At 38.3% G+C, this 23633-nt stretch overlaps 1 protein-coding gene across 1 annotated transcript in view; it reads left to right on the top strand.

The window, feature by feature from the left end:
* Window positions 1–1504: 1504 nt before the first annotated feature.
* Window positions 1505–23633, top strand: part of ANKRD55 (ankyrin repeat domain 55) — a 90505-nt gene continuing 68376 nt past the window's right edge. The window contains exons 1-2 of the mRNA XM_033110737.1: window positions 1505–1574; window positions 3259–3349. Of these exons, the coding sequence (XP_032966628.1) occupies window positions 3292–3349 (58 nt within the window). The 5' untranslated portion in view covers window positions 1505–1574; window positions 3259–3291. The remainder of the gene's footprint in view (window positions 1575–3258; window positions 3350–23633) is intronic.

Below are 23633 nucleotides of genomic sequence, written 5' to 3'. Positions count from 1 at the left end.
TGCCCTCACCAGAGGAAAGGCCTTGATGAGATGGTGATATTTGAACTAGGGAAAGGCCATTCCAAGTGGAGGGACAGAATAGCAAAATTTGGGGGGGGTTGGGAAATGGCATGGCATGGTCAAGAAACAGAAAGGATACCAGTGTGGCTGAATGTGAGAATGGACGGAGAATGGTGAGAGATGAGCTGGAGAGGACGCCAAGAGCCAGATTTGGCACAGTCATACAATCCTTCTCCTCTCTTCCCCTCCTACGTTATAGATAAGAGTTAATGAACTGTAGGCACCCTATATGTGTGAACAAATATGAATATGTCTGGAGAAGCATCTCATTCAAAATGCTCTTGAAGAAACAACCAAATGTTATCTTACACTTGGCTTTGGTTATATAGAAAAATTATGCTGTTTTCAGCCCAGAAAATGGAATGAACAAGAACTCACACAAGAAGTCAGGGGGTGCAGTTCCCATGCCACAGATTAAGACTGAGGTTCAAAAAGTTATGTAACTTGCCCAAGTCACACAGCTAACAAGAAACAAACTTAAACTCATTTTCTTTCTCCTCTATTTGACTGCCTTTCTTCAAAAGGAGCCCCAAACAGCCCTTTACAAACATAAAGTTGTTTATATGTTAATTTGGTTGTGGTCATGATATAAATGGGCACAGTAACAATTATAGAGACTTTGCATTTATTTTAAGAGTTCCTCCTCTATATTAGTTTCTTATAGCTGCTGTAACAAATTAGCACAAATTTGGTTGCCAAACACACAGAAATGTATTCTCTCACAGTGCTGGAGACCAGAAATTCAAAATCAAAGTGTTAAAAGCACTGTATTCCCCCAGAAAGCTGTAGGGAACAATTTGTTTCTTGGCTTGTGGCTGCACTCCAATCTCTGGTCAATGGTCTGCCCTTATCTTTGTGTCTCTTATAAGGACACTTGTCATTGAATTTAGGGTCCACTGGGATAATCCAGGATGATGTCAACTCAAGATCCTTATTTACATATGCAAAGACCCCTTTTCCAAATAAGGTCATATTCAGAGGTTCTGAGGATTAGGATGTGGATAAATATTTTTCAGGGGTCTCCACTGAGCCCATTGTACCCTCCCTGATCTTAAGCCTGGAAACTCTCCCCTGGTGGTTGGTCAGCTGGGCACTCATCAGGCTCAGCTCATTTGCTTTTCTCTTCCCAGAGATTGTTGATCTACACTGCCTACTGTCTGAAAACCATTGTTTCAAATATGTTACCCAATTTTCTAGTTGTTTAAGCAGAAGGGTAAATCCAGTCCCTATTACTCCAATATGCCTAGAAGCAGAAGTTGCACCCAAGAGTGTAAGTTCATTGAGTGTAGAGACCTATTCTCTTGCTCACAGTTGCACCACCAGTGCCTATAGAAATGAATGGAACGTAGCAATCCTTCCATAGCAACTGATGAATTAATGAACGAATGAATGAAAAAGGAAGTTAATCTAATCCTTAATTTTTCTCTTGTTTAGGACCAAGTGGCCACAACTCCTTTTACTTCCATCAATTGGATGAGCTTGAGCCATCTCTCCTTAGCTGCACATCTGCTAGAGTAAGTCAGTTTCTTCCCCACTCCACTTTCAGCCCTCCCAGTTTGACTTCCATGGTTAATGTAAAAAAATGGCACTGAGACATGTAAGAGATTTAACTATGGAGTACATTTTGGGTAATAATTTATAAGAAGTAGGTTCTGTCTGTGTTTTAAATAAAAAGAACACAGTGCACGTTTGGGGGAGGAGCCGATATGGGGAAGGTAAGTGAGTACACACTTGTCATAAAGTAATGAGGCTGGACAATGTGTTGGAAAATAAATGATGGTGCACTGAGAAAATATGAGAGGGAAGAAACTTGTCTATCAAAGAATACAATTTATAAATTATGTCCATCCATATCAAAAAAATGTGGCTACATATGAAAAAAATGGTTTCTACTTTCATTTCCACATTCACACACTAATTAAGTTAAAAAAGAAAACAGTTATTACTATTATCAACAGCATTTATTAGAGCATCTGTTATATGGCTGTTTGACTTACCCAAAAATCTGATTGTGTCTTGAATGTAGAGCTTTGTTAGTTTATTTTGAATTGATCAGATTTGTAATTACAAATATAAAATAATAGACACTTGCTATAATAAACCTAAAACTACTGAGGTAGATAAAGAACAAGTTAGAAATCTCCTACATTAATTGCAATCCCCTGAGGTAACCAATATTCACAGTCCTGTGTGTATCTTTCTAATAACTTCTTCAGTGTTCCTATGAACGTATATAAACATGTTTATAAACACAGTGGGTGGTGGCTGGTTTTATAAAAATGTAAACAAATAAAATATATAACTTGTTTTTTTTTTCATTTAACAATACATTAGAGACATCCCACCACATAAATATATATAGATTCACCTCCGATTTTTTAATCTAGAGTATGAATTTACTATCATTAATTCCACTGCTCCTCAAATGAGGAGCAGTTGATTTACAGGTTTTTGCCACCCAATATAATATTGCACTAAACATCCTTGTGATTGCAGACTGTTTTAATTTTATCATCATGGATATCTGAGCCTTGAAATATAACCGTTCAAATGCCACTTCCTTCCCCTCATTCTCCCTGTCATTGGGAGAACGGGACTGAAGGGAGACTGAAGATGAGCTGTAAAAGCCGATAATGACTCCATACAGCACATGGCCAGCAGCCTCCTGCTACAATATTTACGTCCTGTTCCATTGAGATGGCACTCTGTGCTCACATGACCCAAATGCAGTTCTCACTCCACCAAGTACACAGCCGAATCTGAGCTGCATTGGCAGCTTCGCACATGCTCCGTCTGGCCCTATGAATCCTCACCCATTGAGATTTCTTTTGGTTTAAAGCAACATTCCAGCTGCTGAAGCTCTGTGACCTTGAGTGTTTTCCTGGCCAAGATCCAAGGCAGGTGCCCGCTCCCCCCATACTGTTTTTTTAGGGATTAAGCTTTTTTGTATATTTGTTTAAGGGTGGAGGGTGCACAATACTTACACACAGGTATAGCTGATGAATGAGGCCATGAGAAGTAACTATTTTCCTGGCAGGTATTACACGAATAATATTTACCTATTTCTATCATTTGCCTTGACAACAAGCTGCAGCCCTAGTGCACTTTTAATTCTCAAACAGAGGTCTTGGCAAGTGATGCTGTTATCTGACGGTTGTGTTGACTATAATGTGTGAGATGGTGTTTTCTTTTCTCTAGAGACCTGGATGCTTTTTGCCATTCTGATGGTAAATGATGAGACAGGCAACCATGGATTTCAGCACTCCATCTGTGTTTGATCAGCAAAAAGGTAAAAATGCTGCTTTAACATAGCCTTTGTTTTTTCACATCTGTAGTCCAACAGTAGGGATTTTGCAGTTGTAAGGGGAGATGAAAGGGTGTGTGTGTGTGTGTGTGTGTGTGTGTGTGTGTGTGTGTGTGTGTGTGTGTGTGTGTGATGGGGGAAGAGGATTTCACATAGAAAACAAACCTGTTCTAAATAAGCTTAATGTCTGTTTGTCTTGTTAAAGTGCTCCTACCTACAAATTTTTGAAAATTGGGTTTCAAGCACACCAGCCATTTCAGATAGTATAATCTTTATTCTCATTTGTTTTTTTCTTTTCAAGTCTTTTAAAAAATATTAGAGTAAGTAATATAAAAAGAACAAATCATGCATCTCTTTTCAATCTATTGATCTAATATCTCATTGCTATGGTTTCATAAATATCTCTTGATTTCCTTCACAAATATATGCTGCTCAAATTTACTCTGTAGTTGAGATATTATCTCATCTGTGGTTGTGTAATGACCTATCACTATGTTATCATTTGCAATGACAGGATATATCTTTCTTAATCATAATATCCAGAGTAGAGGTAATTTTCCCCATGAAAAAATTGCTGTGAAATTGACCCATCCTTATAGAAAACATGTATTCAGCCATAGTCTCATTTTGCATCTGAAGTGTGTATATATACATATGCATAATACCTATGTGTAATGATGCATTTTTTTCTATGCATGTACAGGAAATTCCTATTGTATGAGTGTAATAAATATTTTTAGAATATATTTCTAAATATCTGATATCTCAACCACTTTCTATAATCTCTTAGTATTCTTCAGGATCCTAAGGTCCTTTGGTCATTTATTTACTTGTTTTGGCTACAACATAAAAACTGTGGTTTGTGAAAGCCTCCTTAAGAAAATTCACTGCTTCCTTATTTTTCCCTTGTCTTGCTCTAGACCAGAGCGTGTTTACTACCCTTTAAGCTGCATCTGGTTTCATGAGTGAATTATTGTAGCTCAGCGTTTTCTCAAATAATAGATTTACCTTTAGATTTCTGAGTAACTATATGTATGTGTGTATTATGTAATTTGATGTCCAATTTGATTTGCACTCATTTTGAACAGTGTGTGCACGCACGTGTGTGTTTGTGTGTGCCTTCCAAATGTGCTGGTTCACACTGTGTTTGGATATGAACACCGTGGAGAAAGTGATTGTTGCAGCTGTGCCCACCACCATCCTCTCCCCTTTGTACATTTTGTATCACTGATGGCAATCAGCAAAAGTGAAAATATGCCTACAGCCAAAGACCTCATACTGGCTTTAAAAAAATGGCATTGTTGAGCTATGCAATCCAAAGAGGAACACAATGGGTTTATTTTTTTAAGACTAATTTGGGGGAGCGGGAACTGACTGCAGAGAACTAGTCCTTCATAATGAATTCATCTGTTCCTGTGTGTATCTCCTAACAAAACTGAGCCCAAAGATAGTTAAAATGTTAATGTACAATATTTATTTTCTTCTAGTACCTCTCATATAAACAATGCACAGCAATTCCTCCATCCTAGGCTTGATTCTTTCCCAAGTAAGTTAACCCTTTTCCTGCCATTTCTGTCTCTAGTTCTCAGTCCTTTCTAGAGGTGTTGTGGTGTGGTGGCAATAGCATGGGCCACATAGTTTGGAATGGAAGATCAGCTGTTTCTAAGCTGTATGACCTTAGCAAGTTACCTAAACTCTCTGAGCCTTAGTTTTCTCAGCAATAAAATGGAGGAAATGATGCTTACCTAGCAGGGTTGTTGTGAGAATCTAAAATAATATTTAAAAAAAAAAGCACCTGTCACATTGCCTAATGTGCAATGTACTTTCAAACTGTGGCTGCTTTTGTGATTGTTACTGCTATTATAATTATTACCATCCTGGACTGTGAGTTCCTCAAGTGTAAAAGGTATTCGCCTTTCAATTTCCAGCTTGAATTTAGCAGTTTTCAAAACAAATGAGGACTTAGTTAATGCTGGTTGACTGGATTACATTAATTTTTTTCTTTTAGATCTCCAGGGTACTTAGAGCAACCCCTAGAATAATAATTAACTAAATGATATCTGAATAGCTCTATTACCTCACTAACCCTTCTACCTTGTTAAAATCATGAAAGGCTTTAATAGATTTAGACCATTATATAGACTGGAAATACCATATTGTTGGGAAACCATGGTGAAGTGACTTTTCTTTCAAAAAGTTGAGTGTGGGGCTTTAGTAGAGGGTTTTCCATGAATTCTGAGTGTCTGGGGAATCAAAACTCTGGTGACCACTGGCTTTTTATGCAGATGTTGACAAAAGACATTACATCGGGAAGAACCTTAGAAGTCATGTAATCCACTAGTTCTCAAACTTGGGCACACATCAGAATCACCTGGCCAGATTCTGAAAATGCTGATTCCCGGGCCTCACTCCTGGAGATTTCCATTTAATTTCTGGGCCATGACCTGACACAAGCATCTCAGGAAGTTCTAATGAACAGCAAATATGGAAAACCACTAATCCAATCCATCCCCCTAACATTTCAGGTGGGGAAAGTAAAACCCAGACAGGTTAAAAGCTGGGGTTTAATAATAATAACATGCAGCTAATTAGTAAGGGGAGTCTGAGACCCAAGAGTGCTCTACTGGACAGCAGACCAGTAGTAAGCTTCTTTTCATGGGCAATCTCTGGCCTTAACAGCTACTCGGGGTGGGGGTGGGGGTCAGGCAGCTCTAGAGAATGGTTAGCATTGGACACTTGAAAAATATCAGGTTGGCGCCAATGTAATTGTGATTTTTGCAATTATTTTTAACCTTTTAAACCATAATTACTTTTATACCACCCAAATATGATACATAATGACCTTCAGGGCCCAAACAAGGTGGATTTGGTAAGTCTGAATCCCTCTAACTTCCTTTTTCTGTATTTCTCTCTATATTGTGCATCTAGGCAACAAGATATCCTGCTTAGGGATCCATAGACATTTGCTCAAGTCCTGTCTGTCCTCTTCCCCATTGCATGAACTTATACAAACTGATCTCTTCATCTGTAAAATGTAGATAATATTATGTATTCGCAGGGCTTCTGGGAGCCTTAAAGATCGGCTTTTCTGACTGGCCGAGGGGATTAGGACCATGTCTCTGGCTCACTTGGTGAAATTATGAGGGAGGAAGCCTGACTCCTTAGCGATCTCCATTCCCACATGGTGCTTTTTTCTTTCACCATAGCAACGTCCCTTCTGGTCCCACGTGCTCTTCCTGGCTTTCTTCCCTCTCAAAGCCCACAAGCAGGAAAGGACCTGTAGTAAAATCATTTACTACAGAACACGGAGGTTCCTACTGAAACTGAGATGTTCTGTAACTGAAGAGATTTGCATATTGAGCTTTGTCTCCCGTTATGGAAAGACACGCTTTACTGTGCCTGAGGAAGAACACCAGGCCTCAGAGAAAATGGAGTGAGAAGTGTGGTCCGAAGGGCCTCACCCACCCCTGGCCCTGCCCAGGTTCTGTGAAAAATGTGTTTGCTGAGCCCACCCTCACCGGTTTTTCTCAGGTAGAGTTGTTGAGAGAATCAGAGTAGGGGCTCAACCCTTCAGCCCAGATTAATTACAAGCATTGGTGTCCTAGGTGCTGTAAGAAATTACCACAAACTGGGTGTTTAAAACAACAGAAATGTATTCTCTCACAAGTCTGGAGGCCAGAAGTATAAAATCAAGATGTCAATAGCAGGTGTGCTTCTTCTTGAGGCTCTAAGAAAGAATCCTTCTTTGCCTCGTCCAGCTTCTGGCTGCTTCTGGCCTTATTACTCCAGTCTCTGCCTTCTCGTCTGTGTGTCTCTGTCTTCTGTGTGTCCTCAAAACTCCCCTTGCCTCTCTGTTAGAATGATATATGTGATTACATTTAGGGCCCGCCCAAATAATCCAGGATAAACAGCTATTCTCAAGATCCTTAACTTAATCACATCTTTTGACATATAAGGTGATATTCACTCTTTTGCCATATAAGGTAATCACGGTTTCAGGGGATTAGGGCGTGGATATATCTTCAGGGTTACCATTCAGCCTGCTACAAGTCATGAAAAGAGGTCAAATCCCTTCTCAGAAAGCATGCAGCCTTGTGACTTAGTTTTTGGTAAAATCCACTTATTTAAGCTGGAAGGAAATTTGGTATTTGGGAATGGGTGGAGAGGGTATCTATTTGGTGCAGACTCTGTGCAGACATAGATTATATCATGATAAGAACTAATGTTTGCCGAGTACTAAATAGAGCCAGGCTTTGTGCCGAGGACTATACATAGACTAGCTCATTTAATCCTCACATCCGTCCCACTATTATTTCTACCCTTTTACCAGTGAGGAAATTCAAAAAGGTTGTGACTTACCCAAGGTTACCACAAGACAAAATGGCAAACCTGAGATTTAAACTTAAACCTGCTTGACTTCAAAACCTGTGTTCTTCCTATTACAGTACTCTTCCTTGATCAACCATAAATTTTAATGAAGAAATAAGACATCAACAAAAACTCAAATTAATGAAGAATATATTTTCACAATCAGGCTGTTATTTCATCATGTTATGGATTTTTAAAGCTCCCGTATGCAAACATACTGGTTTTAATCTCCAACTTTTCATCTAAAATGGGAATGCTAGACAAAAAGAATTGAGTATGCACCAATTTGCTCTTTTCTGAAAAGACAAAAGTTAGAATTCTGGTGTGCCAACCAGATGCCTCCAAAGGAAAAATAAGCGGTTTTGAAAGGGGCTTGGGAAGAGAGCAGAAAAAAAACAGGCAAAGGAGCTAAAAAAGAGGGAATGATTTGGGCCCAGTGGGTGATTTTAAGTTCACAGGAACACTGAGAATTCTGTGGTTGATTTTAAGATTGATGGTCCAGATAGAGGAAGACTAGCTGGCAGCTGACCAATCCACAGATTTAGAAGTATATTAACTATTGCTTTTGGTCAAAAGCTCAGCCTTCTCCCTCTCTTGGCCAAGAAAAAGGAGCAGAGGGCAAAAGAGAGATGGGAGAAGAATTCTTTCTCCAATGCTCTTGCCCACTCAAAATCACGCCTACACAAACATGTTTGCTGGAATCCTACCCCTCCCCTTTCTCTGCCTCTTTTTTGTGCTGCCCTTTTCCAGCACACAGGAACCTCCCTCTCATCAACCATCTTCTGGGAAAGGTTGTGACAAACCAGTTCACTCCTGGCCCCTCTTGTGGACCTAGCTAGAGCTAAGCCTCAGACTGATCTTATCCAAACAGCTACCATTCACAGCCTTAGATAGCTCTACTGTTGGTAATGGGGCCTCTTGCCCAAGTATGTATCCCAAGAAGGAGGATGTGGGAGTGGTATGCAGAGGGAATGAGGGCCCACCTGGTCAATCAGATCTCCAGAATCAACCTGATGTTGTATCCCAAAGCATGGTCAGATCACCTTCAGAAGGCAAATCCTCAACTCAGCCCCTTGTCCCAAAGTCATCTGGATCACCACACTGAGTTATTCCTGTCATCTCTATTCATAAATTGCACATTTCTTTAACAATTATTAAGCAACTATGTTGGATAACTGATATCCATGGATTTTTCCCTTTGATACATCCATTTGGGAGCAAAGATATTTTAAATAAAAGCCGCTGAATTTGTAGCTGTTTTTGTTATCAAGCAAGTGTGAAACAAACATCTCGCCCATCTTCAAATATGGGACAAGGTGAGAGTCTAGATGTGCTAAGGTCCAAGGCTGGTGTAAAAGATGGTTATGAGCTAGACACCATCTTGCAGAAAGACCACATCCAACTAGGAGTCACATGTTGAGCACACCTATAACTCTCAAGAAGCCTGTCAATCATTCAATGCCAAGTATTTGCTGATTCTGAGAATTCACTTATATCATGAATGAGCTCAGATTTTCTGATTTATCTCTTAAAATCATGGCGGTTTTACCCTAACATTAACTTTAAACTTGTAAATAGGTTTGTGTACTTAGTAAGGGCCCTTAGTTTGTTTTCTCTTTGTAAAACTTGAAAATAGCACTTGCTCATTGATGAGGGTATTCTTATTTTATTGGGTGTATTGGGATAGGGAGTGAAGGAAAAATGTCCCACTCTACAAAGGAAATACTTCCATTTCTAAACATGTCCTCAGAATTTTAAAATACACATACATAATATTTAATAGTATTCTAATTCCTTTTTAACTTTTTGTTTGAAAGTAGTTTTGAACTTAAAGAAATATAAGAATCATATACAGAACACTTGTGTATTTTTTACCCAGATTTACCTAATATTAACATTTTACTCTATTTGCTTTATTGTTTGCTCTTTATCTGTGTCTCTCTCTTTCTCTCTCTCTATATGTGTGTGTATAAACAGAGGGTGCCAAAAAAATGTATACACATTTTAAGAAAGGAAACAACTGTATTAAAATTACACTGATGGTAACCGCTTTGAGCACCTCTTGTAATTGCAGAAGTCAAACGTGACTTGTATTTATCTTTTGTTACCGGTATATATTGAGTATTACAATTTTAATACAGTTTTTTCCTTTCTTAAAATGTGTATACATTTTTTGGCACCCTCTATATACACATATGTGTTTATGTGAATACATAGAGATGATAGATAGATAGATAGATAGATAGATAGATAGATACCCTTATCTATGTGTGTACTTTAATCTGTCTGCTTTTCAATTTTGTCTGTTGACTCAAAAATGTCTTTTACAGCATTTTTCTTCCCGGTATAGGATTCAGTCTAGAATTAGGTATTACATTTCATTGTCATATCTTAGTATCCTTTAATTCTAGAACATTTCCACGACTATCTTTGTCTTTTATGATATTAACATTTTAAAAATTATACTCTCTCTTTTTAAAAACTACTTAATTCCTCCTGCTAACTACTGAGCTTGTCTGATGCTTCCTTGTGATTAGATTTAGAGTATTGCATTCCCAGCCAGAATACCACATGGGTGATGCATCCCTCTCAGGTTAGTACAATATTGTTTAAATTTTTTAAAACGGTAATTTGAAGCTACTGATGTTAACACTATTAGATGTTGACCAGTTCTTACAGAGCGTTTAAAATATTGGAATTCTTTTTCCTCATTAACATCACCTTCTCCAAAACATTCAAGCGATACAAAAATGAATTCAGTATAGAAAGTGTTATATTCTCTTAACTAGCAAAAGGCTCTGTTCTTCAGAGTCTCTAAGCCCCAGCCTGTACCTAGCCTCTTAGCTGCCAAGATGGACCCATGGCAACTCACCTTCCACCCTAGGGCTGGGGGTAGCTTCCAAAAGGAAAGAGAGAGTTCAAACCAAGAATATTAACCAGTATCAATAATCAGAAGAAAAGCAATAATTCTGGTTTATTAAGCAGCTCCCATGTGCCAGGTACTGTGCTAAAGTCTATTCCTATCATCTCACTTGATCCTCAACATAGCCTATGAAATACATCCAATTTCCAGTTCATCTGAGTTTATATGACTTGCCCAGGGCTATACAGGTGAAGGGCAAAGCTGCCTTTTTAACTCTTGCTTCTGACTCCCCAGCGCTCCTCACACTCCCCTTAACCACCAAGTTATACTTTCTGGATTCTTATAGCCCACCCCTTCAATATCTTCATGACCCCTGGCACAAGAAGGAAAAGAAAAGCAATTGTGGTTATATTTACTCAGGCTGGGCCAGCTCCCCTGAGCTGGGCTTTCATTTGCAATGAACTCTGCCCAATGGGCTCAGCTCAGTGAAAACTGGCCTCTTCCACAGTAGGAGAGGATCCAATCTCCATGGCAGCGTGCCGTTGGAGCAAAGAAGGACACCAGCATCCTAAGAGGAGGAGTAGGTTAAAAGGGTGGGATTACATTGGAATGTGACCTCTGGAATTGATGCGATGAGAACTGGAGATTTGCAAAGTCAGGGTTTGGGTTCCATCACAGAAGCTTCCAAAGGCAGGTTCTTTATCATTTTCCTATTCAGTCCGTTTGTTCTATGTAGCAACAAATTGATGTTTTTCTAAGATAGAGTTCAGAGAACCCCAACTCTGTAACAAAGGTCACACATAAATGGCAGTTGATAAAAAGGGAAAAGAATTAGTTTCACTTTGACATCCTGTGCTTTGATCATGAGTAACCTTGAGATCATTCCTTTGCTCTCTAACTCACCACAGTAAATCAGAACACAGTCTGGTATTTAAAAATAAAATAAAAAAATTATTTTTAAGAACCGTGAGGACATCTGAAATTCACCTGCATTGACACTTTTATCTTTCTGATTCCTTAGTGCTATTCAAAAATGGGGTCCTAGAGTTTTGGCCGCAACTCTGCTGACTCAGCGTGGACCCCTGAACATAGAAAGGAGTGGAGATGAGCGCAGAGGAGTCTGGTTTTAGGTGTTCACAGCAGAAAGTAATTTAAGGATCAATTCTGGGTGTTTTGCCTTCCTTATAGAATTGGAAGGAATCCCAGTGAAATGTAATCCAACTCCCTCACTATTTATATGTGAAACTGAGACATAGAGGGATTAGCGGTGATATGGTGTAGTGAACTATAATGGCTGCTGGAGCCAAACTGTGAGGCTGAAGTCCCAGTGCTGCCACTTGCTGTGTGACCCAGCTGTTTAACATCTCCATACCTCACTTTCCTAGCTTGTACATTAAGATGCTGCCACTACAAAGGATTGCTTATAAGGATTGAATTAATGAATACATACGAAGCACCTGCAACCATGCCTGGCCCATAGTAATCACTTAGTAAGTGCTAGTAGTGGTTGTAGGATTGTTATGAAGATGGTGGTAACCGTCCTCAGAGGATTTTTTGTAAAGCTCTAATGAAGTAATACATCCAAAGCTCTTGGAACCATGCCTGGCCCAGAGTCATCACTTAGCAAGTGCTAGTGATTATTACAAATGACTCACCTAAGGTCACATGGGCCGTGAGTCTTTCCAGATCAAGACAACATCCACCCCTCAAGCTGTCCACCCCTCTGTACTGAATTCATGGCATAGCACCCCCTTTTTAATCTGGAGATTGGAAGGGGCCGAATTTGCCTGAGCAAGAAAACCACATCAGAAAGAAAATAATTTTCCAGGAAAGCTCATAGGCCTTAGAGTGCTTCTGCTTTCCCTTTCCTCTGTTTCTGGTTTTTGTCTTCTAAGATTTGCCTTCTAGATAAAAGTCTTCCTTTTGCACAACTGTTAGCTTCCACTCTCCATGCTGGTACCAGACAGATTTCTAGACTCTATGCTGTTCTAGGAATATATCTAGTTTTGAGACAGAACCTCACTTTTTAAATTGTTTCATAATGTTTTACTATTTGATAGAAGAAACCTCTTTAAGTGCTCTCTTTTATTTTTTATTTTTTTCAATGTTGTTAGATATTCTTATCCTTTTTTTGTTTCCTCTTTTTGTTTTTGCTTTTAGAATAATAATACATTCCAACACTTTCTTCTGTTATATCCTTCAATAAAGTTCTGTAATTTTCCTCATTAAGATTCTGAATATATATTCCTGGATATTTTATATTTTCACTGTAATGAGTTATTTCCAATGTAAGGAGGAGTTACCTTCTTCCTTATATTATTTAATATAGAACTATCTAGTATTATATTTAGAACTGACTAACTTAGATTTTATTACTTCTAATTATTCTGTGGTTAATTCACCTGTGTCATCTTGGTCAGATGGACTAGTTTCAAATTCTGCTCTGCTACTTAATAGCTGTGCAAAATTGGGGAAATTACTCTCTGGTTTATAAAACTGCAATTTCCTCCTCTGTGAATGGGGCAAAAGATATCACCTACTTCATAGAATTGTTGAAACAAATAAATAGCCAATTCAAATGAACCAGTTAGGGCGGTGCATGGAACATGAGTCATCTGTAAACGTTAGCTATTATATTATAATAATTTTGCTCTTTCTTTATGAATATCATCTCATTTCTTTTTGCCTCATATCTTATTGTATTAAAGTTTCTCTTATTTCTTTCTGTGTTGCTTTGCTATTAGGTGTGATATTTGCAGCTGATTTGAAATAAATGTACTTAATTATATTAAGAATGTCATCTTTTATTCTTAGACATTTAACATTTTCTGGCAAGAGATAAACCAAATTTTATCAAATACTTTTTTATTCTTTACTCTTATAATCATGTATTTCCCCTTTGCTCTATTGGTGTAATATATTTTATTAATGGATATCCTAAAACCAAACATCCTTACGATCTGATAGAATTTAATTTAAAACTTAGAATTCTGTGTTCACAAATTAAACTTGTCTGTAGGACCCCGTGTGTGTGTCTTTAGAGTTTATGCTAGCCTTAGAAAATAAATTAGAAACACTTCACTCTTTTTCTATGCTTTTAAAAGAGCATTTTAAAAGAACTCACTCAACCTCACTTAAGAATCTTATACTATTACTACTAACTTTTCATTCTCCCTGGTGTGTAACCAACTCTTCACGGATGTGTTTCACATTTTGGATTAATGTGTAAAGTTTATTTTTGCCACAAATGACTATAAACTCTAGCACAATGATGTCTGCCAGACAGAATGCTGAGCCAAACACATGTGCAATAAAGTGGAGAGAGGGGGACAGCCTGCTGTGAGGAAGGGAGAGTGGAATGTGGAATGTCTGTGACCCAGCACCATAAAGGGTCACAAGTTCACTAAAAGCTTTGCCCCTGAGTGAGCAGGTAGTTGTAGACAACTGTATGTGGGTCAGAGGGTAGAATCTGAAGCCTGAAGCCTGACAGCCTGCAGCCTTATCTGAGTTTCACCAATTTCTACCTGTGTGGCTTTAGGTAAGCTGTTTTCCTGCCCCATCCACAAAATGGGAGTAATTGTAGTGCTTGTAGTGCCTACCTCACAAGGTGACAATTAAATGAGCTGATTTATAGAAAAAGCTTAGCACACATCATGCCTGGTGCACAATAAGCACAACGTAAGTGTTGACTGTCCTTGATGATGGTTATTCAGACAGTGACGCGGTGCTGAAGAGGCCCTTGTGAGCAGTGCGCCAATGCTTTCATAGCTGTAGAAGTGATTGTGTGTGTGGCAGCTTTTACTAACTTCAGGGTTATTCTAAATGTACTACTTCAAACGTACTACTGAAAATTCTAGAATTCAAAACTGTGCAGAATTCTAAAAAAGCTAACTAAAACACAAAAAAGCTAACTAAGAACCTCGACTGTGGACACACCACAAGACTCTATGGAATGTGACTGAGGTACACTTTGGCCACCTCCCCAAGTTCATGTGTACAGAACTATAGAGAGGGTAGTCTTGGGGTCTTTGCTCCCTGAGCCACAGTTTCAGTGAATGGGCTGTAGAAGGAGCCGCCTGGTAAGGCTGCCATGACCAATTTGCAAGGAAAGAGAGAAAATCCAAGGAGTGACTATTTCGAGTAAAATTAATTGCAACATACAAAAATCAGTTAAAATTCTGTATTAATTATAATTAAATGTTAACAAATAAATAATTATAAGGTTCCATGGGGATGACTTTTCTGATTATAAAAACAATGAGTTACATATTTTATATGCAATATCGATAGATTTTGACTATATAAACATTGAAAATGTATTTTTCAAAAACCAACTAAAACAAACTGAGAATGTAAGTGGCAATCAAGGAAAAGTAACTGTGACATAGATATTGGATAAAGAATTGGTGTACTTACTGTATAGAAAACTCTTTCAAATCAATTAGATAAAGACAAATACCTTGACATAATAAAATGTAAAGGACACCAATAAATAATTCATCAAAGGGCCATAAACATATGAAAAAAGTTCTCTCTCTGGAACAATAAACAATAAAAGAAATGGCCATTGAAAACAATATACTATGCTCCTTTCACATCAGTATTAATTAAAAAAAACTTAATGTACAGTGTCATTAAGGATGGGGTGAAATTTGTACTCTCAAGCACTGGTTGGGGAGGGTTCAACCTCTCTGGAGGGCAATTTAACAGAGTCAAATCCATTGACTCCCAAGTTCACTTTTAGGAATGTGTCAAAGGAAATAATCACAAATGCACCAAAGGACATATATGCAAGAATGTTATAGCATTATTTAGAATAGCAACAGAATTTATAATTCCTCCAAAAAGAGAAACAATTTAAATGTCCAATAAAAAGAGAATTGATTAAATTAGTTGTGCTAAGTTCAGTTGCTGGGATTTAATGCCACATTCTATTAATATAAATATAATAACATTTTCAAATCTTACCTTATGATGTGGGAAAATATTTATGATCTAATGTTAAGTGAAAAAGAGCAAAAATGAAAATATGTACAGCATGATCTTATTTTTGTAAAGAACAAACATATAGGTGTAATGCCAGCATAACGCTCAGAACTGTGAGTGATTAGCTGTTACAGCATTAAAACATCTCCAAACCTTCCAATCGGTAGGAATTGCCTGATCCTCACCCCACAGATGATTCCCCAGGAATACACACTCTATCCACAATCCAGTGGCTAAAAATTATTGGCCTCACCTCAGCTGTTAGGCCTGCCTCCATCCTGATGGGGGTTCTGACAAACCAGTTATTGTATCCCACTGATACCACCCTTGATATTATTGTGGAAGGGGATTTCAGGGCAGGGCAGCAGGGAACAGAGATACAGTTAATAAATGAGTAATAAACTGGCCTTGTTGTTAGCAAATCTCACACTGGATCTCAGAAAATTGTAGTCATTTTCTTCAGGTTCTATCATGTGCTCCAATCTATAGAAAGATCACAGTGTGGGAGATTTGGGATTTGCATCACTGCCTTGGTCCTGCCCCAGCAGCAGCCACTGCGCATAAATTGTAGCCATAGGCATGAGACCATTGTCCTAATATCCGAAGGTACTATCCACCTCAGGATGTAGCACCTTCTAGAATTTTCTCCCTCCTCTTCTTTGCCTCCTGGCCTCCAGGATGTTTGGACCTTTTCATCCCTTTGTTTGTTCTTTGGAAACTTACCTTCTCTTTTACATGACCTGTGGGTTGGGTTACCACTCATTTTCAGCCATGTCCATTCTGGGTACAGGATGGGATCAGGAGACAGTTCAGGTTTTGAGAGGGAAAATGGAAAGGGCAGAGGCTCACAACTACACACTCTGAAGCAACCAGACCCTTCAGGCTTCCAAGCTTCCCCTCCTGCCAGCACCTCTCCCCACTCTTGCATCATGTTCCACAGGTGGGTGGGGAACAGAGGCTCCAGGACAGAAGTTGGGTAGAAAGGAAGCCCATCCTGCCACATAAGACAAGTGCATACCACACACCAGCCTCTTGAAGGTGATTACCTTTGAGTATATATTTTCTTCTTATCTGTATTCTCATAATTTTTATAATCCAACTGAGTATATAAAATAATATATAAGATGACAGATCAAGTACATCAAAATATTAGGGGATAGCACTCAGTGCGTCAGTTTTTTTAAGCTCCCAAGGTGATTCTAATATATAGCCAGTGTTGAGATCCAGGGATGTAGTCAACCTCTTATTTTACAAAATAGACAACTGAATCCAGAGTGGTTCACAGTAAAACACTTAGCTAACTTCTTCATTGTTCATAAAGAGAATTCTTTATGAGATTCAGATTTAAGTCAAATCTCTTAGTTTCTGAGAAGTCATTTCTATTGTCACTTTTTAAAGATTTTTATTAAAATGTAGCTAATATACAATATTATATTAGTTTCAGGTGTACACCATAGTTATTCAATATTTATACACCTAAAGAAGTGATTGCTCTAAGTCTAGTAACCATCTGACACCGTACATTGTTACAATATTATTGACTATTCTCTATGCTGTACATTACACCCCCATGACTTATTTCTGTTGTCACTCTTTTAGACCTCACAATATTAAATGCTCAGAGTGCTGGTGATATAGTTTAAATCAGCCTTACTTAAACCATATATCCATAATACTTGAGAGTTGAAGGAAACTGTTCACTTACTTCAACTCTATTTAAAATGCTAGTGATAGTCCTTATAAAATTGTCTAAAGTAGCAGAAGACTTCTTCTTCCATCACTTTTCCTAACTCTACTCCCAAGGATTATGAGGAACAAGCCTTCATTTCATATATCTTCAATTTGCCAATTGGAAAAGAATGTGCAAAAGCAAATCAACAAACACATATTTATCAAATATCTATCACATATCCCACACTACTCTAGCTTCTATTATCTAATGTTAAGAATTTTTTTTTTCTGTAATAAAGGCAAAGCCATGCTGTCAAAATTCTAGTGTGGTCACATGACAGTTGATTATTCACTAGGTTGAGTTTTATTCTCTGCCTTTATGAAGCAGCAATGAATCCAAGGCAGATTCCAGCAACAGCCCCAGTGTCATGAGAAGTGATTCCATTTGAATTGTGTTCAAGCATCTTTAGGAACCCATGAGACAGCCTTCCAGCAGCTACTGTCAATCTGACTGTGGACGGAAGGCACACATGGATACTTTACAGGCTTAACGCAATTTTAAAGAAAATTTAAAGAAAGGAGAGATCCTATCCAATCTAGGAATGAATTGTTGACAAAGAGGCAGACAGGAGAGTCAAGGCAATGAGGAAATCCGTGGAAGGCCAGCTGATAGAATGCAGATGCACCAGAGCTTTAGGAGCAATGCCAAGCTAAAGGACTGCAGAGAGATAAACTTGATAATCTCTGACACTTGGACCAGCCGCCCCAATTACATTCGCTTTCTCAAACTATTTTCAGGAGATCAAGGCACTAGGGGCAGTTTTACAAGAAGCCACAATAGAGGGACACTAGGAAGATGCTGTTTAAAAGACCCAAGGAAGACCCCTCCTTCCCCAAATCCCTCCCAGCCCAATAGTCATTGTTCACAGCAATAGGTGATTCATTATTGGGTTCTCACAGATGTGAGAAAGACCGAATGCCAAGAAGCAAAGGAACCTTCGAGGCCAACCTCTACTCACTGCAGGTTATCTCTTCCTTCAAGAGCATCTTGAGACGTGTTCGGTCGGAACCTGCTTAAACATGACTAGTGATAAGGGACACGCTAGCTCACAAGGTAGTCCCTTCTAGTTCTGAACAGCTCTAGTCATTCAAAATTTTATTTATGCCCATGTCTACCCACCAGAACTGGTTCTGCCCTCTGGCTCTACGAAAAACAAGTCTAAACTCTCTTTCAACATTTTAAATATTTGAAAACAGCTGTCGTGTACAACTGAGTCTGCTCTTCTTCAAACTAAACAAGTCCTGCTTCTTCACTTATTCCTCACCTTCCAAAGTCCCCAGTTAAAATGGCAAACACTGGGGCAGCCGGTTAGCTCAGTTGGTTAGAGCACGGTGCTCTTAACACGGTTGCCAGTTCGATTCCCACATGGGCCATTGTGAGCTGCACCCTCCACAACTAGATTGAAACAACTACTTGACTTGGAGCTGATGGGTCCTGGAAAAACACCCTTAAAATAAATAAAAGTTAAAAAAAAAAAAGGTAAATACCTAGGGTATTTCTGGAAAGTTAAAAGGTATGTGGAGTCATACATTTGATCCAGAAGAAAGCAAGGGAGATCAGAGAAAGGGTGGTCGAAATAACATTACTTGACTTACTTTTCAATTTCCAAAGGCCAGCTAGGCCAGCACAATCCTACATAAAATTTATTTAAGACTCACACCTTCCTAATTACCAAAAAACTACTTGACACAATAGTTTAACATTAAGGAGATTTCCACAAGACTCCAGTGGGTGAGACAATCCACTGAACATACAAACTAAATCAATCAATCCATTGTACACATACTGAAAGCCCTGCCCTATGCACTAAAGATTGAGGTCTTACTTTTTAAGAATTAGTATTATTAAAATGAAAGTGCATTCTGCGTGCGTTCTAGAGAGGCATCATTACCGAAATTCAACACAGACATGCTTCTTAAAACAGCAAATTCCCTTCCCCAGCCCCCACCTCCCCACCTCCTCCTTCCGGTAGAGATGCTAACTCGAATGGCATTCACAGGTCAGGAGAGTCACCCAGAGGAGCAATGCTGAGATTCGAAGATGTGCAAAATGTGTTGCATCACAAATCTGGTTATGAAGAAAGGTCTGATTGTGACCAGATAGTTACCCTTGAGATAATATTGTTGGGAGACTTCCTCCCCAAAGAAAGAAATTCCTTCTTTGTCACTCCCATGGCATGAGGTTGCTTTGAGCATTTGTGCTCTCAGCTGTACATGCAGAAAGCTTGGAGCTATTTTTCTCTCTAAAATGTTACAACGAAACTCTTTTACCTCCGCCTATATGACTGGCACTTTATAAAAACACTCTTAAAGCCTCAGTCAAAGCACCCTGAGGGACTGGAGGAGAAAACAGAAGAAATAGTAAAATGGTTCAGCTCACAAAATCTCTGCTGCCTGCTAAGCAAGGAAAAGGGTCTCATTAAGGGGAAAGAAAACAGAAGTTCCTCTCCATGTCAAAGAAGTAATATTGATAACAATAATTGACGTGGTCTGAATACTTACTCTGTGCAAGGCATTACTCTAAGCACTTCAGATGGATTAACTCATTTAGCTCTCAGAACAGCCCTAGGTAAATCCTATTCTTATCCCATTTGACAAGCGGAAAAAGAGAGGTTAAGCTACTCACCAAAGTCACCCATCTAGCAGGGAAGTGGCAGTGCCAGAATTCAAACTCGGGAGGTTGGGTCTATGCTTTTGCCATTTTCCTATGTTGCTTTCATGTGTGATATATATGATGAGTCACATGAAACTAATTTCGTTTAATGCCAGCCAACTGTATCAATGACCTTAAACTTGTTCCTGCATGGCCAGAGTATTCCAGACTAGCTTTTAATTCTACCCAGCAGAACTGGTACCAATCCTGGTTCAGGGTCCAGGTCAAGGCCCACAGAGATTCTTTATCACCAGTGGGTGGCAATATTGTCACATGGAGCCATCTGGGTTCCGTGAAAGCCTGGCATCCTCCTTGAAAGTGGAGGAATCCCTCACCACTTTACCGATAGGTCATTCTAGGCAGCCCCCAAAATACAATTTCTCTACTGTCCCCAAAGTACCCAGGATAATCCTGCCGGAGGAGAGAGGGATCTGAATTAGGAGAATGCCCAGGAAACTATTCATTTAAGTGATTCTCCCTGTCTTGCAACAATATCCCTGGTGTATTGCAATTGTAAATTACATACTAGTCTTCCCATTAGGGCTTGTCTTTCTTAGGAGCAGAGATTCTACAACTTTGAACCTGCTGTTTCACTTGCCAATGGTAGACGTTGATTAAATGGATGAATGATTAAACTTTAGTTCTTCAGAAGTAATCAATTCTACTCCAAGAAACAATCTAAGGAAGATCTGCAGACTCCTTTGTAGTTGCCCAAAATGAATCCAAACTTCACTGTTGACGCTAGGGTGAGTTCAGCCACCCAAGTATCCTCAGAATAGAATGAACCAAAGAAAGCCTCTCAAGACCATCCTGGTCTGGACTTTTGAAACTGCAATACCCAATCTGTCCTTACATTGACCTGGCCCTTCCACAAAACAGTCACAGCTTAAGGAGAATAAATGCCAAGCTGACCTCTGCGTTGATTCAACAAAGTGAGCCCAGTAATTGGTGCGTCCAAGGGCTTTCTCATGAAATTCCACAATTATCCCCAGGCAGAGTCACTGTGTGAAGCTCTAGAAAAGGGGCTCACGTTTGTGTAAAATCTGAGAAGCTCTGAAGGTCATCTAATCAAAAACGTTTCTAGCAGCCTGTCATATGTCTGAAATCCTGCTATTAAAGAGCTAGGCCTTAGGGATAAGGTAGATAATTTATGATACACCCAGAAACCTTTTAAGGTTTTTAACAATGAGAAATAAGGGAAATAACATCCATCCTTCCAATTTTCAGATAAAAATTTAAAATATACACTTATTTTATTTTTTTAATCTATTAAGATATTTATAAAGGTCAGAATTAGAAAAATACATACTTTTTTTTTCATAACTTTGTCAAATATCAAGGATTGTTTTCTCCGTTATAGACTCACTAGACTGTGTCTACTTTTTAGTGGTAGCACATGCATGGAAAGATAGTAAGATACTCCTCTTTCACTATTTAAGAAAAAACTTGGTTTACTTTGAGAACTATAAAAAATATGAAATCATTATAGAGAATTTAGAAAATATAAGAAAGTGCTGAAGAATATCCAAGAGGTTATCTCTATTGATGTTTTGATGCATGTTCTTCCAGTCTTTTACATATTTCATATATATACATATACATAGATGATATTTTATGAAATATAATCTACATCTGTTCACATTCTTCTTTCTTCCTATTTCTTTATGTCTCTTTTCCATTTTCTCTACTTTTAGTTTCTCTTCCTCTGTGTGAATTCTGGAAGTTCTCTTTATGTACCCATACGTAAGTCTATCTGTTTAACTTTCACACAGTTAAAGAAGCAAGAGCCATTCAAACTGTGCTCCTTTTCTAAGCTGAAAAGAAAGAAAGATGATAAAAATAGATGACAGATGATACCACATAGAGAGATACTAGAGATACTCGACAGATAGATAGATAGATAGATAGATAGATAGATAGATAGATAGATAAGGAGAGAAGGAAGAATTTACATATTATTTCTTGATGTCGATCTTCTGCATGTCTTAAATGCTTTTGTGACCTTTGGTAGAAAATTTTATTTCTTGCCTCCATTTTAGATTTCATAAGGACCATCAGTCATTCATCTCCTTGTACCGTTATTTATACATTTCTTACTCATTTCTACACACATTGTTTGGACTGTCTCAAGTTTAGGCCTAATAATTTGCACTGACTGCGATTTAAATTGACTGTTTCTACAAAACCTCTACAGAAGCCCCTTCATTTCCTATTTCCTAATCACTCTGTGGTTTAGGATGATATCTCAGGGCTAGAAGGAACTCTAAAGTACATTCTGTTTTGCCTCACACATCTTCCTTTCCCCCTACCCTGTGCTTCACTCTGTGTCTGAATTCCTTTAGCAATAGACTTCGTTGTTGGCCATTGAGCCAAAATTGGCCATCGTCAATAACAGGAAGCTCACTGCTTCTTGAGGTGACCCAGAACATTTGTACAATGCTCTAACAATTAAAATACTCTTCTGTCTGTCACTTTCACCTACTATTTTTAACTGCTGGAGTGTCACAGAACAATTTAACCATAAAATTGTCTCCTTAAAAGCTTTTTGAAAAACATTTCTACCATAGTATAGAAAAGAATAAAATACTTAGTAATAAACTTAACCAAGGAGATGAAAGACTTGTACACTGAACACTACAAAGCATTGCTGAAAGAAATTAAAGAAGATACCAATAAATGGAAAGACACCCTTTATTTCATGGATTAGAAGACAATGTTGTTGAGATGTCAAAACTACCCAAGGAGGGTCCATACGATCCCTATCAAAATCTCAATAACATTTTTCCAAAAATATAAAAATCTGTCTTACTAGTCATGTGGACTCTCAAGGGACCCCAAATAGCCAAACAATGATACAAAAGTTGGAAGTCTCACACTTCCTGATTTTAAAATATACTACAAAGCTGTAGTAATCAAAACAGTATAGTACTGGCATAATATAGATCTATGAAATAGAACGGAGAGTCTGTAAATAATCTCATATGTCTTTGGTCAACTGATTTTCAGTAAGGGTGCCAAGACCATTCAGTGGGGAAGAATTATCTTTCAACAAATAGTGCTGGAAGAACTGGACAGCCACATGGCAAAACAATGAAGTCAGACCCTTACCTTAACACACATACAAACAATAACTCAAAATGGATCAAAGATCTAAGCATAAGACCTAAAACTATAAAACTCTTAGAAGAAACAGCTTCATGACACTGAATTTGGCAATGATTTCTTGAATATGATGACAAAATTATACACAACAAAAGAAAAAATAGACAAATTGAATTACATCAAATTACATTGTGCATCAAAAGACACTATCAACAGAGTGACAAGGCAACCAACAGAATAGGAGAAAATATATGCAAATCATATATCTGATAAGGAGTTAATATCCAGAATACATAAAGAATTCTTACAACTTACAACTTAACAACAACAACAGCAAAAACAAAAACAAAAACAAAACCCAAACAACCCAATCAAAAAATGAGCAAAGGGGGCGGCCAGTTAGCTCAGTTGGTTAGAGCGCGGTGGTGTTCTTAACAGCAAGGTTGCCGGTTCAATCCCCACATGGGCCACTGTGAGCTGCACCCTCCACAACTAGATTGAAATAACTACTTGATTTGGAGCTGATGGGTCATGGAAAAAACACAAATAAATAAAAGCTTTTTAAA

The sequence above is a fragment of the Rhinolophus ferrumequinum genome, chromosome 7, assembly GCF_004115265.2.
Source record: "Rhinolophus ferrumequinum isolate MPI-CBG mRhiFer1 chromosome 7, mRhiFer1_v1.p, whole genome shotgun sequence".
Classification (NCBI taxonomy): domain Eukaryota; kingdom Metazoa; phylum Chordata; class Mammalia; order Chiroptera; family Rhinolophidae; genus Rhinolophus; species Rhinolophus ferrumequinum.
This window is presented reverse-complemented; position numbering and strand designations above follow the sequence as displayed.